This window comes from Scomber japonicus, chromosome 1 (assembly GCF_027409825.1).
Source record: "Scomber japonicus isolate fScoJap1 chromosome 1, fScoJap1.pri, whole genome shotgun sequence".
NCBI lineage: Eukaryota > Metazoa > Chordata > Actinopteri > Scombriformes > Scombridae > Scomber > Scomber japonicus.
This window is the reverse complement of record NC_070578.1, coordinates 4653017-4671200: the sequence shown is the minus strand read 5'-3', so window position 1 is coordinate 4671200 and position 18184 is coordinate 4653017. Positions and strand designations below refer to the sequence as shown.

The 18184-nt window shown below is 38.7% G+C and overlaps 2 protein-coding genes across 2 annotated transcripts; both read right to left on the bottom strand.

Moving 5' to 3' along the window:
- Positions 1-7209: 7209 nt before the first annotated feature.
- On the bottom strand, positions 7210-10103 carry LOC128358095 (docking protein 4-like). Its single transcript, XM_053318490.1, has 2 exons — positions 9961-10103; positions 7210-7431 (listed from the first exon to the last, which is right to left on the bottom strand). Exons 1-2 carry the CDS (start codon positions 10073-10075, stop codon positions 7286-7288), a joined length of 261 nt encoding a protein of 86 aa, XP_053174465.1. The 5' UTR covers positions 10076-10103; the 3' UTR covers positions 7210-7285.
- A 340-nt stretch (positions 10104-10443) lies between these two features.
- LOC128361677 (docking protein 4-like) lies at positions 10444-16981 on the bottom strand. The gene is made up of 6 exons (XM_053322213.1): positions 16976-16981; positions 16295-16402; positions 14879-14993; positions 13126-13245; positions 12255-12444; positions 10444-10600 (listed from the first exon to the last, which is right to left on the bottom strand). The coding sequence occupies exons 1-6, from the start codon at positions 16979-16981 to the stop codon at positions 10444-10446; spliced, it is 696 nt and encodes a 231-aa protein (XP_053178188.1).
- Positions 16982-18184: the final 1203 nt, after the last annotated feature.

Sequence of the window (18184 nt, the reverse complement as noted above, 5' to 3'; positions counted from 1 at the left end):
AATGCTGTATTCATTTATTTAATGTTCATTATAGGGGAAAGTAGCCTATATAGCATCAATCAATAAATGCTGTGATGACACACCACAGCATTTACAGCTTAAGATTGATCAGGTCATTGAGAACCTGATGAGCCCTGTTATTTGGGCATATATAAATGAGTTTAATATCAGTAATTTTAATGACATTATCAAAAGTTAATATGTTTAAATTCTCAACCATATGGCAGTGGTGAGAAGATGAGACTTTTTTTTCAAAATTTTAATTGCAAGACAGCTGCACACTATAAATTCAACTTTCAAGTGGTAGATTTAGAGTGAAAGTAAAGTAGTTACAAAGCTAAAAGTCAGCACTTAATATTCATTGTTTCATATGAAATCCAATGTGCTGGAGTGCACTATGCAAGCAGTATGTGTATATTTGTACATGATATTTGTGTAGATTATTTATCTATTTATTATAAATAAGAGGTCTGGACTGGAGCACAGTGAGTCAAAGTCACTGGGTCACTCAGTGAGTCAGACTCATGTTACTTTAAACTTGACCTCACCTGACTTGAAAAACTAACAAGTAACCTAACTGCACACTGCACAACTGCACATCATCACCTTGAGGTGACAAAAGTTAATATGTTTAAATTCTCAACCATATGCAATTGCAATTGCAACATGTCTGTAAACTATATAAACAGTTATGATTATTTAGATATCCATGCATGATTGAAGCTATCTTGACTTAAAGATGTTAAATGGTGATATTCATGTTGCTTTTTTCTGGCACTACAACACTTTTGTGCTTCTCGAAAGAGTGTTTGAATAAAAAGAGTCATCAGACATTACAACATTTTCATAAATGGAAGGGTGAGGTTGTATAAAGAGTTTCTATTAGCTTAAGGCAGCAACATGCAGTAGAGAGTTAAATTAATTAAGTTGTGTAGGGCACATAATGACCAGTTTAGGAATTGAAACACAAAATTTATAGGACTCGGACTTGTAGGTCTTGACTTGGGACTTCCCTTTCTCCTCTATGGTCTCTATGGAATTTCATAGCTTAGTGACTTCATACTTATGACTTACAAAGCAGTTACTGTGTCCCACATCCTGTATGTTCATTAACCCGTTTGATTGACCCTAAAATCAACCTTAAAACATTTGAATCAGTTTCAACACCATATGAACCTAGATGTCATATTTCAATTTAAAGTCAAATAATTCACATCACTTCTTTTAAAAACAAAACAAAACAAAACAAAACAAAGCATTAGCAAAGGTCACATTCAAGGGATGGATATCAGGAGAGGTACACCATTAAGTAAGCAATGGACTTTATTTTTTTCCAAAACATGCACTTTGTGTGTAGACAGTGTAAATGGTTAAAAGAACATTTTATCATCAGTTACAAAGCTAAGGGGTCATAGTCATTGGTGAGAGCTGACACTGTCATACTTTTAAACCACCCTGCTTCCCAGCTATTTCTATCACCGTCATTGGCCTCCACTTAGCACTTTGTTTTACCACTTTTACAAGGGGTGTTTCATAAAGCAAAAATGCCTGCTACATGTTAATATAAGAAAATCTGGCTTCTGACTAAACCACTATTTTGGTCTCATAAATCCTAATAATTTGGGCATTTCCTCCTAGCACCACCAATAAGTTGACAGCTTCGCTTTTAATTGAAATACTTCAACAAATACACAAGGTATTGCTGTGAAATTTGGTTAAGACATTCATTATCCCCAGAGGATCAATTCTCAAGAAGTTGTTGATCCCCAGACTTCTCCCCTAGGGCCACCATTATGTAAAGGTTTTCACATATTCATTGAAACAGATGAACAATTACTCTATAGATTGCCACAAAATTTGGTACAGACATTCATGAATACCAAGTGATGAGCAATGACTTTGGTGATCTCCTCTTGACAACTGTGGTTCAGGATGACTTCTGGTCGAGCTCTATTATCAACCGAAACAAAACTGAATTTATCCAATTCTTTGGTTTATGATGAAATACCGACCAAATTAATGACATGCCCAACAGGCTCTGTTGATATCGAGCTAACAAGCTCTAACTCAAATTTACCTCAAAGCCCGACTGTACCTCTGTAGCCGTTTGCATGTCTGTAAACCTGTAGTGAAAATAGCATTTTCACAATTTCTTTCTTATAAAATAAATAAATTCAGATGTACATGTGAGCCAGACAACACATCTGCAGGTATTTAAACAAAATTACAAGCATGTGGAGGTTATTATGTCACTTGCCCCAAAATGAACTTTAGAACCCTAGAAAATGTAAATGCTCTCATTTTCTTCCAATAAAACCTGACTGGGCTTGTATTTGATAATTCAAGTTGTTTAATACATATTGCACATCAATTTTAGCATTTTAATACAAAGACATACTCAAACAGGATTTGAACCCAAGATGGAATGTTAAGAAACAGACATGGAAGTTAGTTAGAGTCTACAACATGAAGGTTTCTTTTTGCTTTGTTTATAACAGAGCTTTCGTTCTCATTTACTTCAATAATTTTATATTACAAACTTATGAACGAACAAAACATTTTAATCCTGGTTCAATTTGTTAGGCTCAGTCAAGCCAGGCTTTTCACAATCAACCCTGCTTATCTGAACCTTCTTTATGAAACACCCCTCTGTAGGCTTCTCCTGCAACCGCTTCTTTACAAAACCAAAAAGAGCAGTGTGGCACAGACATAAACAGAGATGATGTGATTAGTCTAAGGCCAAAAAGATGCACACTGTGAGAGGGGACAGTGCAGAAGACAGGATGGCAAGTGTATTCTTGTTGTACAATCAGGGGCAGATTTATGTGTGAGGAGCCACCCTGACAAAGTGTGGACTGGCTACCATCTGCTTGTTCAACATTACAAGGTACAAAAAACATGGTGAGTGTCAGCATTTTAAATGAACACATGTTCCAATAATCCCTCATGTCACACCCTCACATCTCTCTCTCTCTCTCTCTCTCACACACACACACACACACACACACACACACACACACTTCATATGAAATAAATAGCCATATGTACAAGAGTCTCTCAAGAGGGCAGCAAACTCGGGTTAAACAGTATGCAAGTACACAAAAACACATCTACGCACAATACACAACTTACATCATGTAAACAACCAACAAAACGCTTAGCCCTGTCATGTTAAAATGACATAAAAAAAAACATGTTAGTTGCAAGGATTCCAGCATTAATCCAGCTAAATCAGATCTAGACACAATCCAGATACGAGGCATTTTATAATTGCGTAAAAGGTGGCCGACATGTTCCCAGACATCACATTGCTGTGGTAAAATCTCCAATATCAGATCGACAGTCTTAAACACTTATGACAGAATTGAAAGGCAGAATTCAAAGCATGATCTCCGATTTGAGACCATAAGCTGAGAAAAGCATGATCCAACCTTTCTTGTTCAGTCACCCCGTCCTTCCTGGCATGCCAATCATCTCCCTCCCACCACCACCTCACCTCTGAAGTCCCATCAAAATGAAAAGCTAAGTTCTTTTTAAAAAAAGATATAATAGAAGGCAAAGGTGGTATGTAGCAAAGTCAAGCTGTCTGGATGAAAGACAACAACCTTAGATGGACATATCCTTAAATAGTCATGACTTTGGGGTATTTGAATGGCCTGTGGTAGGTATGAGGGAAGGCTAACATGGTTTGACTGGTATGTACTATGGGAAATTCACTCATACAAGTGTAGATATCAGTCTAGTTTAGTGTCCTCCAGTGATTTTGATTTTGACAGTACCAGAGCTGATCAATACTTCATCTATGGGAAGACTTTGATCTCCAAAAATGCTAATAATTATTCTATCAGTGACAATATCATAGTGCTTACTACAGTTAAAAGACATTTGGGAACATAATGATGGAGAAAAAACTTGTAAATGATCACACAGGTTGGAAACAAGGTAACAGTTTAGCCAGGTGATCTAACCCACTTTATTTTGAGGTAAAACTGAAAGTGAGGATACCCAAAATGCTGATAATAATCTCTCATGCACTTTGCATACTACTACATTAGAGTTCTAAAAGGGCCTAAAGTAAAACCTGGATCCAGCCTGCATCCACATCTTTTCGATCTGACTGACCTTGACTGTTACTGTTAAATGTGCGATCTGAACTTGATCTAAGCCTGAAGCTTTACACAACACACCAACACAAATCTGACCCAGAACTTGATACTATCTGGACCTGTCAGGTTTGGGCAGGGTTGCAGAACTCCTCCTAACTCCTAACAAGTTTAATCCCACTGATGTTTCATGTCATATTCCTTTATGGGTACAATGATATTATCAATGATAGAAATGATGGACAAAACTACAAAAAATGACCTAAATTGTAACTAATTCTCCTTTAAGACAATCTGTTTTAAGGATTGCAGAAGTGATGTGCCTTGTGAGTGTAAGAAGATGTCCTGATGCCAGATTAGGTTGTTTTAAGCAACAGAAAGTGGGGAAGAGGTCATACATGTGAAGCTGAAGAGACTATTATTGAACAGACTGCAACATCAGCTATTGTACTACTACTGTATAACAGAGATTTCTTGGGAATTTCTGTAACCTAATGAGACACTTACATGCTGCATTTTTCCCTATGGTCACATTATAGGAGCACTTAAGTGGTTCAAGTGTCTCTTGATCAGCCAAAGTGGCCCTTTCGTTGGCTGTAGTGCCTTTCAGGTTGGCCCACATACTCATATAATTTACTTAAAGGTACAGTGTGTAGCACTAAGTGGTATCAAATAGAACAGACTTGGCAGAAATGGAACATAATATTTGTAAATATGTTTTAGTTAATGTATTATCATCTGAAATGAAGAATTGTTGTGTTTTTGTCACCTTAGAAGGAGTCCTTTATATCTACAAAGAGAGTGGGTCCTCTTCCATAGAGCCAGCCATGTTACACTGCCATGTTTCTATAGTAGCCCAGAACGGAAAAACCAAAGTCTGTCTAAAAAGGGTCTTTTGTTATTTCACGAGTTTCGTGGCCACCTTGGGTTCATGCATGGAAAGGGACTGGTGAGGGGAGCAATATTCAGTTTATTGCAATATGAAAATTCACCACTAGATGCCACTAAATCCTACACACTGGTGCAATAAGCGCCACTCTGGTGTGACCTTTGGGAAAAATTAATCTTCAGAAAACCTTTATTTAACTAAGCTGTGTCTACAGTTCTATGTTTAATTTTGGACCCAATTTCACATACCACTGAGGCCTTTAGAGGCACACTAAGCACTTATGTATACTGCCCAAGTTCTCCCACGTGCACCAATTATATGGGCCTTAAGATCTGCTCTGGTGTGACCATACAGCAAAAATAAACCATAACCCTGTGGGAAGAAGAGATACCCCTCTTTTCTTTTCTACTTCTATCCATTAGAATCTGTGCTCGCCAATGCTCGACCATGTTGTCATCTTTTTCAGTGGATAATTTCACAATTTATTGAGGAGAAAAATATTGGGGAAAAATGAATCCCATTAAAAGAATTCTGGCATTCGAATGGTCAAAAGTAAGGACACTGAACAGCAGTTAATGGCAGGTTCCATCCAAACATATAATCAATCAGGGCATTCAAAAATCTATACTGTAAGCTTTCCTTCCATTCCTAACCCTTAATAATAGAATAGAATAGAATAGCATAGAAATAAAAGAATAACATAAGAAAAATAACTGGCTTGTGCAAATATAGCAGAATGTAAGTATGTGGCCACTAGGAGGGGTAATAAGAGTACATCCCAGAGAAGACTGAAGCTCTAAGGGCGAATGAATGTCTGGTATAGTACAGGAACCAATCCAGAGAACATGAATCCGATCACAGTTTTGTTCCATGGTTCAGAGCGGTTCAGAACCTCAGCACAGCATACAGATCCAGTAACCGCAAAGTCACATCAGTTATCAGCAAAGTCAAAAGGCATCGATCCGGATGCGCACATACAGTGAAATTATCAAGCGTTCTTCATACAAGTGTGTCAGCCAGTGCTGGTACACTGGGAAACTTCCACACAGGAACTCAAATGTCAGTGTACTTCAGATGATAGCACAGTCCATGTGGTGCTATTAAGGCACCATGCAGTCCCGGTCCACATTGATCCCATGGCAGCTATTTGAAACATGTGTCACTCTTGGGGGTGAGAAACTCAATCCAGAAGAAGAGATCCAGCTTTGCTAGTCCTACTGTATATACACCATAATAAATCTAGGATGGGAATTTGATCAAAATTTGGCATTTCATTGATTCATCACTAAAAACCTTTGTAGAAATCTGACAAATATAGATGTACAGTATTTTGTTAGTCCATTATATTCTGGATCACCATAGCTAGCTATCAGGTAGTATATTGGGGTCACCATAGTTAGCTGCCGGATAGCTAGCTATGGTGACCTGGATATATTACCAGATAGCTAGTTACCAGATAGATAGTTGGTAGCTAGCTAGTAGGCAACAAGATAGTACCTATTTGGTGTATCTGTAAAGGTCTCAGCATGCTTCAAACAAACCTATTTGAATTTCTTCTGACCACATCTAACAGCAAAAGCATTTATAGCAGCTATAGTTTATAGCTTAGGCTGGGGTGAAAAGAATTGCCTGGTAATCTCATTGCAATTAATCACATAACATTTGTGCTGCAGGGTCAGGGAAACTGACTCCCTTATGTGATGCCATGCAAGGTCTTTTTTGGGGGCATTGCTCAAATTGCTTCTCTTACTCAGAATTTCTACCATTATGGCTTATAAAACTTTAAAATCATCATCATAATTAGCATTCAACTCTTTGACTGCAGCTATTCAGAGCAGGTTTAAACACTCCCTTTTAGACATGGGTAGACAAAATGTATGTGTTTTAAGCACACTGAGAGCTTTATATCCTTACTTTATATAATACAGTACACAATAATCTTCAGGGCAGAATTTCTCAGCCTGAGAGTGGAGAAATGCCAAATACCCCCCGCCCCCTACTGTGGAATTGTGGGAACTGCAGTCATGTAAGGAAGCCCAATCTCCTGGCAGCCTTTTGCAGAGTTCTTTTTTCATTTCCTGCTTTCTGCATTCAAGATGGTCTGTCGGCCAGTGTTAGTTCTGCTTACAACATTTCCTGTGAGGTGTAACGTTGGGCTGTAAAACAAAGGTAAGAAGGGAGAGTGTGTGTTTGTCTCACTGTGTGAGAAGTGTGTGTGCCTCCATGCATGTGGTTAAGTGTGTGTTTGTGTATTTTTTCAACGTCTTTGTCTTGTTCTCTGTGTGTGTCTGTGTCACTGTCCAGGGTAAGTGGGGTAGTGTGTCGGGGAGTGTGTGTGTATGTGCGGCTGGGACTGTGCATGTGTGTTTGCCAGGGGCAGTGTGGCGTGGCGGTCAGGAGGCAGGCGGGTGGACAGCAGGTCGTCTTCTGCGGCATCACCTGCAGATGGAGCAGAAACACAACCGTTACTTTAGATTTGAAATTTGAAATGTAGTTTGCTTGGTATTGCTGCAGTCTTCCATTAGTCAGAATAAAAGCAATAGCACAGTCACCACTGCCCCCCGTGCATTATTATGCTATTATATTCATTATATCAGTGGTATAAAATGATCTTCAAATGACAATAATATTGTTTATCACGATTATTTGTGTGACAATTTATCGTCCAACAAAAGTAGTCACTATGACAGACCTATGTCAGGTTGCCAGGTTTGGTGCCATCACATCACATCTGTACAGAGACCAAAACCAAAAGCTGTGCTCACCAACTATCTGGTAACCTGCGTTGTAGCCAGAGATGCTGCATTAAAGTACCTGAGGGTTGGATAAACTCTGATTTGTCAAAAAAAACATATTCCAGTACATAACCTCCCCTAAATCCACAAACTGGTGTATTTACATTTCAGTTTTAGTAAAACATTTAATTACTGAGCTCTAAAGGTGTTGTTAGGTGTTTGTCTGATCTTTGGACAGAGTCACAATGGTTTTATTGTTTACAGTCTTTATGCTAAGTTAATGTAACCACGTCCTGACTCCAGCTCTGTATAAGATTCATTTTAGTCATTGAACTCTTTATCTTTACACTTTTAACGTTGAATATGAGATCAATATTGAGTTAGGATAACTAGTTCATATTCAATCCACTGTAAGATAATGATGAGAAGCTGTGAATATCATCTATGTTAAATATCACCTATTAATCTGATCCAGTAGAGTCTGTCCTATTAAAAGTGTAGTCTCAATTTAAAGGTTGAATATGTAGAATATTTATTAAAAGCTATATATTTTTTTTAAATAATACAGCCACGGGGCGTTTTGAGGGGTACAGAATGAAAGTATTGCTTTTCCATAAAAAAAAATTTAGTCTGAATTAATATATTTACAATTTTTTGACGGGTTCGACAATGACGTTCTGACATGTTCTGAGTACATTGTACCAACCAATTAGCGGCTGGAATTGCGGGTTGCCAGGGTTGTCTGTTGTTCCGGTGCAGCTACTGTAGGCTGGCACTGGGTGAAATGGAGTTGTAAACAAGAAGAGCCGTGTTGAACTTACTAAAACCAGCGTTTTTTGCTCTCAAGTACAACTTTTCATCACAAAACTTCAAAGGTAAGACAGAATATCTGTTAGTCGCTATAAATAAGTGGTTGTTTACCTTTGTATTCTTTGGCTGCTGGTTCACTGAGTTTTTAGCGCAATAATAGTGGTACTGTTGAACTCGCCAGGGTCTTAGCTTTCATATGAGATGCTATTTGTTTGTGTACCATGAAGTATCAGAGCGGTAGCAATAAAAATGTGGAGAGTGGGTTGACTTTCTGACGCTATTCGGATTTTGATATTTGATCATTAATATGCTTGGTGTTTGAGTTGTGTTTGGTGTGTGTAAAAATGACGTGCTTGTAGCGGAGTTTCTCCTGTTTGATGTGCAGTATGACTGTATTGCTACTTAATTAGGGGATCATCCCTATGTTCCCCGTGTCCTATGTTCCCAACTTTGTATGTGACCGGGGAACATAGGGATGATCCCGTCTACAGTCAGCCAGTTAGCTGAGTTAGCCGCTGAGTTAGCAGATAAGTTAGCCGCCGAGTTAGCAGCCGAGCTAGCAGCTGAATTAGCAACCGAGTTAGCCGCGATCGGGGAACATAGGACCCGGGGAACACAGGTACGCTTCCCAGGTTTAACTACTACTCCCACTGGCGTTACAATGTAATTTACCTCGGTGGTTTCTAGGGTTTCAAGTCAGTTACAGCGAGGGTATGTTCGCTTCCTGTTTTCAAAATAAAAGCACCAACTCTATCGTTATGGTTTTCTTAATAATAAAAGGCAACAGGTGTTTTATTTTGTGAAAATGACCGGAAGTGCGTTACTCGCTACGGCTAACTTGAGTGGCTCCGAATTCGCAGGAACAAAACTTTAAGCACATATTATTTGGACAAATTAGCATCACATTGTGGATCTAAAGGGCTACTTTCTCGCCTAAAAAGGTTAGACATGTGGACAAAGTGGTATATTTACAGAGTTAGAGCTAAAATAAAATCCGGCACCGGACCTGGCAAGCCGACTGCTGGAATTACTTTTTGGTTGTTGCGACTACAATCTCGATATATTAGATGGCGTTGTTCTGCTCATTCTACATATTCTACCTTTAAATCTTCACTACATGAAAACAATTTAAAATTTAAGTGAAAGAGGCAAAACCCAGAATAAATTGAAGGGCTTGTTGTGAATTCTTTACCAAATAAATCCTAAAAATTGCTCTTCTTGCATGTAATAACAGGTAATTAGGGCAGCTAGAGATGCAACTGCAATACAAGTCAATACAGGTACAGATATTGCACCACACCAGCAGATACATGAACAACCTCCAGGGCACAATTCAGGAAATGAGTTCAAATCGAAGTGGTCTATTGGGAAAATTAGATAAAAATAGACAAACATTATTTTTTAAGGCTGTTGTGTTGCTTACCGCTGCCGGGGTCCATGCCGCTCTGGTTTCCAGTGATGTGATGCCAGTAAGCGGATCGGGGCAGGATGGCGGTGGGGGTGCATGGGTACGAGCCAGGCTCTGAACCCTTAGACATCAACTGGAAGTCACACACACAACATCGTCAGGGATTTAAAACAAGTGCAATGTGTTGTACATTAAATAGATAACAGTGATATTTTAGTGAATGTATGACACTTTATGAGGATTAATAGCATGTTTTGGTAACATCTCTAATAAAGATCAGAAGTGTAGCTGTGGGTAGAAAGCTGCCACAGTTGGACGAGATGTATACCACCTGCTGAGGGAGGAGGATGCACCCATGTCATCACTTACTGTACATATACCCTGTTTAATATTCAAGGAAAAAATCTGCACCACACTGTGACACCCATTCGTCCTGGATTCATTTATAGTAGATTACAGTAGACTGTATTATTATCATTGTGTAGTGTATTGTGTGTGTTATCCAGGTAGCCTCACCCTACTGTTTTTCTCCATCTCCAGCAGGACTTTCTTGTGCTGCTCAGCGATAGCCAGTGTGGAGGAGTGAACTCTCTGGTAGATCTGCTCTCCCTCTCTGGTCTGAAAGGTGTAGAGGCCTTCACCGCTGTCGCACATCCTACACACAACAGTAACTCAGTAAGAACATTTAATATTTTAATGAATATTTTATTCAGCAACATTTAGCACCTGAATTGCTGCTTACCTCATTTTGCCTTAAATAGCTATACGTATAATACTATGATTATGGTATGGTACTATCTCATAGTTGCTGTCTTATAAAAAGTATGATGAGATCCAGTTTCAGTCTCGACTAATAATTCTCACATTCAATTGTTTCTGAGCTCTGTAACATCAGAGAGGATAAATATACACATTAGAAGCAGTAAATTGCTGCCTGACCTGCTGTCGGTCACTGAACTTTGATTTCCTCTGCGAGTCCATGTAAACATCACCACAACTGTCCAATGAATGAGTCATCTGTGAACCCATGTGACTCTTTGATTGGTTGTAACAAGTCCGTAATTACATCCATCCATAGATAACATGGCTAAATATTGCCTGCTGCTCTTCTCATGACATCATTAAATGGCACCAATTCAAGAATCAGAATACAATGAACACGAGGAGCCTTATATGTGGACAGTGGTACTTTTTCATGATCTAAACATAGAGCTTGAGGAAATTGTCCAGGACTCACATTCCACTTTAGTCAACTCATTCGCCTCACTTCAATGACTGACAACAACAAGTGCACCTCTATACACCCTCATTGTCCACAGATGACCTGCTGCTTGGTTCTAGTGGTAGTGATTGTGCTGCTGAGTCTTTATAGTCTCTGCTCATTAGTTCACAAACTATTAATAATAAACTAAATGATTGAAAACAGTCTGTTTCTATTGGTTTTACTAGTTTCAAATTACTGCATCTGTATTGTAAAGCTAGTGATAATAATAGGCTTAATGAAATGCACTGGAAATGACTACATCACAAGTCCCAAGATGTTGTTGACCTGGTGGCAGCCTGTTGCCTTCTTTGCCACCCTTGTTTTGACATTTTCTCCCTATTTCCTCTTTGGTAAATGCTGTGAATTTCTCCCATGTATTGTAAAGTTTATAATATATATATTAAATTTCATTAACATGACCTCTTATTTTATTTTTATTTATTATTCCAAGTTCTCATGTGTTTCCTTCTTTCCTGCACTGCTTTAACATGCACATTTCCGCCAGTGGGCATCTAATGACAGTGATGCAGTACAGTAGACCAACAGCCAGAGGGCGCTCTTGCTATTTTGCTTTGTTCCAGACACACACACGCGCGTGCACACACTCCGTTATCTGCATGCTGACCCAATCATAGCTTGTCAGGTTTTATCAAAGAGGAGAAGATAAGGAGGTCTGGCCCAGCATTGATTCAGTGTCTAATCTATTCAATCAATCTCTTCATGGGGCTAAGGCCAACACAACCAACCAATGTATGTGTGTGTGTGTGTGTGTGTGTGTGTGTGTGTGTGTGTGAGAAAGAGGGAGCGAGAGAAAGCAAGAGAGAGAGAGGGGGATATCCTTGGACTGACCGGAGAATGACTGACAAGTACACACACACACACGTTAGTTGTAAGTTCTGATACAGGTCTTAAATACACATTTATGTAACAAAGGATCCCTAACTTGGCATAGAGTTTGTATGTATATGTAGCAACTGGCTGTCAGTGATCAAACATCTCCCCCACCCTCTCCCTTCCATCCTCTCCTCTCTTCCCTGAGTCTCACCGTCCGGCCTCGAAGGTGAAGCGGGTGGCGTCACGCCCGTAGCGCCGCAGGGAGCAGAGTGGCCAGGTGACCAGCTTGGTGCGAGGGTTGTGGATGTCCCACAGGTAGATGTTCTCGTGGGTGATCTGCATCATGCACTCCCCATAGATGTCCAGGTTGGGGCAAGGGAGGAGGAACACGTTGAAACGCTCTGAGGAGACCAAGCAGTGTCAGGGACTTATTATCAGTGTGGCTTGATGTTCTGCTTTAGGAATTTCATCAGAAGGAAGTGTTGGTGGTTGAGTTGCAACCGGGTTTCACTGTTCATGAATTAATCTGTCATGGAGAAGCTCTTTCATCAGTATTTATGGAAGGTTTGGTCTGACTGGCTAAACACTTGTGTCTTATGTGAAGAGTAAGAGAGAAAGGTCTGTTTTGAAAAGCTCTCAGTCTTCTGTAGCTTCAAATGAATCTCTGTGGAGTTCAGCTTCACTTGTTGTTTAGAATTTCAGCTTTATTTTACTGTTTACTCCAGATTAGAGTTAAGTGTATTATATTACACGTCATGTCTGCTGTTTCTGCTTAACATTAAAGTATACCACTGGTGATTCAGTTGTGGTATGACATGTGACATAAAATGGTCCTAGATTCCAGAAATCGTTTTAAAGAAGTCCCCTTTGAAACCAGTTCACTTCACATTTTTACTTCATATATTTTACTCCCAAATTGGAACATCTACTTACCTATTCACAGACAGGTGTCTCCTCTGTTACATGTGGTGCAAGCTGCCAGCCAGCAGGGACATAATCCCTCACTGGCTTCCAACTCACCAACACGTCAATTATGTTTGATGGAGTGCCAAACTGAGCTGGAAGCTGCAGCTGTGTATTACCTGTGTGTTCGCACTGCACCCCAGCTGCCAGGAGGTCCGGCTCCCCCATACTGATGTCATTGAGCCGTGTTCCCAGACACTCGATTGATAACGTCTTGAACCAGTCCTCTGCATCCAGCTCTGGACCGAGAGAGAAATATGGTAATCTCACTCCAACAACAGGAATTGTTAAAATGGGAAAAACATCCAATCCTGTATGCTATTGAGAGCGGAATGTGCTATAGCACACACTGCCAATTAGGTCTGATCCCTCAAATTCTGTTTTGTAGGTTCATACCATTCCAATCATATTCAGATGGCTGTAATGCAAGAAGCATAGCAATGCTGAATTTAAACTATGGAGGATTTCAAATAGTTTAAATCTACTTTGCAAATGTTTTATGAGGAAGGAAATTACCTCAAGGACAAACCCAATGAGTTTTGGTAGCTTACAATAAAACTTCAAATGACTCCTTTAACAACATCCACTATAACAAACACTGAAGACCATCACTGTAACAAATTGGCACAAAAAATCCAACTAAATCAAATTATACATTATCTAAAACATAATTATTCAATAATAAACAATCTAGCTTTTGGCAATATTGTAACTCCAATAAAGTGTATTTGAGAGAGAGAGAGAGAGAGAGAGAGAGAGAGAGAGAGAGAGAGAGAGAGAGAGAGAGAGAGAGAGAGAGAGAGAGAGAGAGAGAGAGAGGCATCACATCCACTAGCATCAAGATTATTCTTAACTCTTACATACTGTTCACATTCTGACTCATTATTACTCTTGACACCATTCACATTCATAAATTCCCCATCAGTCTTTAAATGTTTGATTAATCCTTAATGAAGCTGTCAGAGAGCAAACAGAGTGGATTCAATTTATTAATGGGGAAAAATTCAGAATCACTGTTATGGTCCAAGAGAACATTTTATAGAGTATGAAGAATACAAATACCATGTTTTAATGGTGATTTTTGTAATAAACACAGGTCAAATTTGGATGTATAAAAATGTGTTGGTTGGATTCAATTTCCATTTTTGTATATTCAGGGTCACATTAGGAAGAGTCCTCCTAGAATAAAGGTGTACAGGTTGTTTTTACAGGTAAAACAAAAAGGAAAATAATTGACTCACCCAACTGTATGTGTAAGTGTTAAAATGAGCTGCTTTGCATTGCAAACAAGTAAAATTACCTCCCTCTGCCAGCTCATGATTTGGGAATAAATGACTTAATTAGATGATGCACACTGGCAACAATTCTGTCACTTCATTGAAATGTTATGGATCCGTCACAATGGGTGCATTTCACATATTTGACAGATTCTCTTTTAATCAATACAGCTGTCTACAAAGGTCTCAAAGGTCTCAAATGTTACTCACGTTTAACATTTATGGCTGCATCTCAAATCTGTTTTCTTATGTTTTATGTGCGTAACTATAGTGATTGCGTGTTGAGCTCTGAGTCAAACCACACATTCACATTTAGTACTGTGTAACCTGTGTAGCTTTGACATCAGATGATAAACATGCATATTTATCGATATAGTATATAGTCTTGCTCTCTCAGTCATAAACTATTCACACACGATTCTCAATGGAAAAAAAATATTTCAGTAGGACTGTACAGTGTAGTTCAACTTGTGTATTTTGCTGATTTTTCTTGCAGGAGTGAAATTAAAAGAAATATGTGTGTGTGTTATATATATGTGCCTGTGTGTGTGTGTGTGTGTGTGTGTGTGTGTGTGTGTGTGTGTCCATACATTACCTGATTCACAGGTGAAGGTGCGCGAGGTGTCGTCTGTAAACACAATGGCCACAGCCTGACGCTTGGTGTCCCGTGGCAACCGTGTCACATTCTTCACGTTGCTAATCTCTGTCACCTAGGCAACAGGTTAAAGGTAAAAAAAACAGCTAAATCAACGAAGATATCTTGTATTGGTACATTTTATGTGATCAACAGTCTTGTTATTGATTGACTAAAGGGTTGAGACCACAGTAAAGTCAGCTCAGCTCAATCATCCATAAAAACATAGAAAGTACAGTGTTCCCAGGGTAACTGACCAACACTGATAACCAAAACACAGTTAAACAAATACCCATAAATACCAGTTCCAAAATGAAACTCGATTGATTGTGTGTCAGACATCACTTGATATGACTAACTCACACTGATGAAGCTCAATAGAAGCTGATCATCTACTTTTAAATGACTGTGTGGACACACTGTGGATTTAGTCCTCCATCACTTCCATTGAAAGCACATTTGAAGGAGATCTTTTAATAGTCAGTATGAACAGGAGGAGTGATTACAGAGAGGAAAACCTCTTCACTGTTCATATGAACACCTGACTGCTGCTTTATGACACACGGATTAGTTTCATAGTTTTGAACCAGGACATTAAATAACTCTAAGTATCAGCAGATAATCAATATTAACAGACTTGGATCAGGATCAGGAAAGTTGACCCTAATTATCTGTTTGGCTGCAGGTTTGTGATGTGTGTTCACTTTGATATGATCTAATGGAAAAGCTTGACTTAACTCATGCTTAACTGTGATTGGCTCAGCTGTTTCAGAGCTATAAAACCAGTGATGTGAATGGCTGGGAGAGTATGTATTAACCACCACACCACAAAAGATCTACATCTACCATAACCTAAATACATATATGAACCAAAGTAGCAGGTGGAGATGCATCAACAGTCCCTGCTTAATGGAATAACACTAATTGTTTTATATCGAAGTGAAACCTCCTGTTCAAGAAAGACAATCTTATACCTTGACAGTGAAAGTGCACAAAGACCTTCAACAACTTCCTCTAAAATCCACTGGTGTGTTGACAGATGCTAAGTGAAAAAGTGCGAAAGTAGACAAAAAAGGTCAGGTGAAGGAGAGGTGACGATGATGAGGAGTGAAAGACGAGTAAGTTCTGAGAGAAAGACGAAAAAAAGAGAACAAGAAGGAATGTTGCTTCACGCTGAGCTCAGAAGCAGAAGATTTGACTTTGATGTGAAGGCTCGCTGCTTTCATCCCTGTGTGTTTGTGTCTGTCAACTTCTTATCTTTGGTTTTTTGCTGCAGAACAGAGTATACCTGTCACAAACACACACACACACACACACACACACACACACACACACACACACACACACACACACACACACACACACACACGCACTCACCTTAGGACAGGCTCTGATATAAGCAGACTTCTCATCAGGATATTTCTCCAGACGACGAGGTCCTTTACTGGATGACTTCTTGAACACCAGCCAGCAACGCCGATAGATCTGTTATATATACGCACACACACAGACAGACAGACAGACACACACACACACACACACACACACAAGGATCAAAGCAATTTAATATCAAATCCCACTTTTATTTCAGTCAGAAACAGTGATTTGATGTGACAGGAGCTGAGAAAGATGGAGAGAGAGCGAGGTGCAGAGATTGGAGAGCAGAGACGACACCACACTTGATGCATTTTACTCAAGAAATGAACATTTGAATTATATTGTACTTTTTACTCCACTACATTTAATTGACAGCTTTTGTTTTGCGATATTCAAGATGACATAAAAAAACATATGATAAGCTTATAAAATACAAAGCATGGTTAAATATAAAACCAGTATAACCTTTTTGGCTTGTTATCCTTTTTCCTCTCTAAACTCTTCAGATGTTTCATTTAAATTACAAGATGTTAAAAACTGTCCAATATTTCACAAAAAGCAAAGATTTGAGCAAAGTTAAAAACAAAACAAAAAAACAATGAATAGAAATTCATGTAGCAGAACTTTCTGTGTTCCCATCCCTGTCAGATTTATCTGGTGACCATTTGGAAGGGCCCTGACCCTCATGTTGAATACTCTACCTAAAGCTATAAGAGGTGTGGGCTCGGTAAACATTTTTAAAAGACAACTGAAAACATATTTATTTAATCTGGCTTTTAATTAGTGTCATTTTGACTTTTTTTTTTTTTTTTTTTACAAATTGTCTAATTGTATTATTTTATTTGTTTATTTGCTGTTGTTTTACTGTATTGTGTGTCTTTCCTGTAAAGCACTTTGAGCTACATCCCTTGTATGAAAGGTGCTCTATAAATAAAGTTAATTTTATTACTATTATTATTATTATTATTATTATTATTATTATTATATGAAGTATGGTAGTATAGTGCCTCCTTAAACAGCTACATGTATGCTATGTATTTTATGTATTCATGTATCATCTTCATAACCCGTGCTTTTACTTTTAAATATTAATACAATTTTAAAAAATGATTAATATTATATGATATAGTCGATTTAGCTGATAATACTTTTTCACTTTTATTTAAATATAATTTGATATGCATGACTTTTACTTGTAATGGAAGTAAATGATCTGAATGCTACAACATGATTTTCTTATTTATTTTATTTCATAAGCTGAATAGCTTTTAGTACACAGAACAGCATATTGACATGAATCCATACGCAAAACTCATCCAGCCATCCCCCCTTTCTTTCTCTCTACTTAAGTCTCTCGGCTGTTTACAAGAGCTTAATTCAGTCTCGAGGGTGGCGGTGGGAGAGAGAATGAGAAGTTCAGGCCAATCTTTATTGAAGAAGTGTGGAATACAAATACTCTCCAGCCTACACATGCTCAAAGAAGGAAATGTGAACTCAATAGTTCATAGATTCTGCCTTTTTAAATTAGGATTGATACAAGGTGGGTTATCGGAGCAGACTCTTTCAACGACACTCCTGCCTATTCACACCTGGACACTGATCCATAAAAATGATTTTTCTATCTTCTGCAATCACAATTATGGTGTTCAGCTTATGTCTTCATCCAAAGTGATTGGAGAATAATTCAGAGGCTCACTGAGGGACACTTTGACCAGATGTGACTGATGGACAGAACCAGTTGTTGTGAGGGTTTGAATACACAAGAGATGAAATCAATCCCTTGTGAAATAAGTTTACACATGCTCAGATGAGGTGTTAATTTCAAGTTTCATTACAACTAGGAGTTGACACAAAGCTGTTGCAACAGTCTACAGCACAGACTAAACTCCA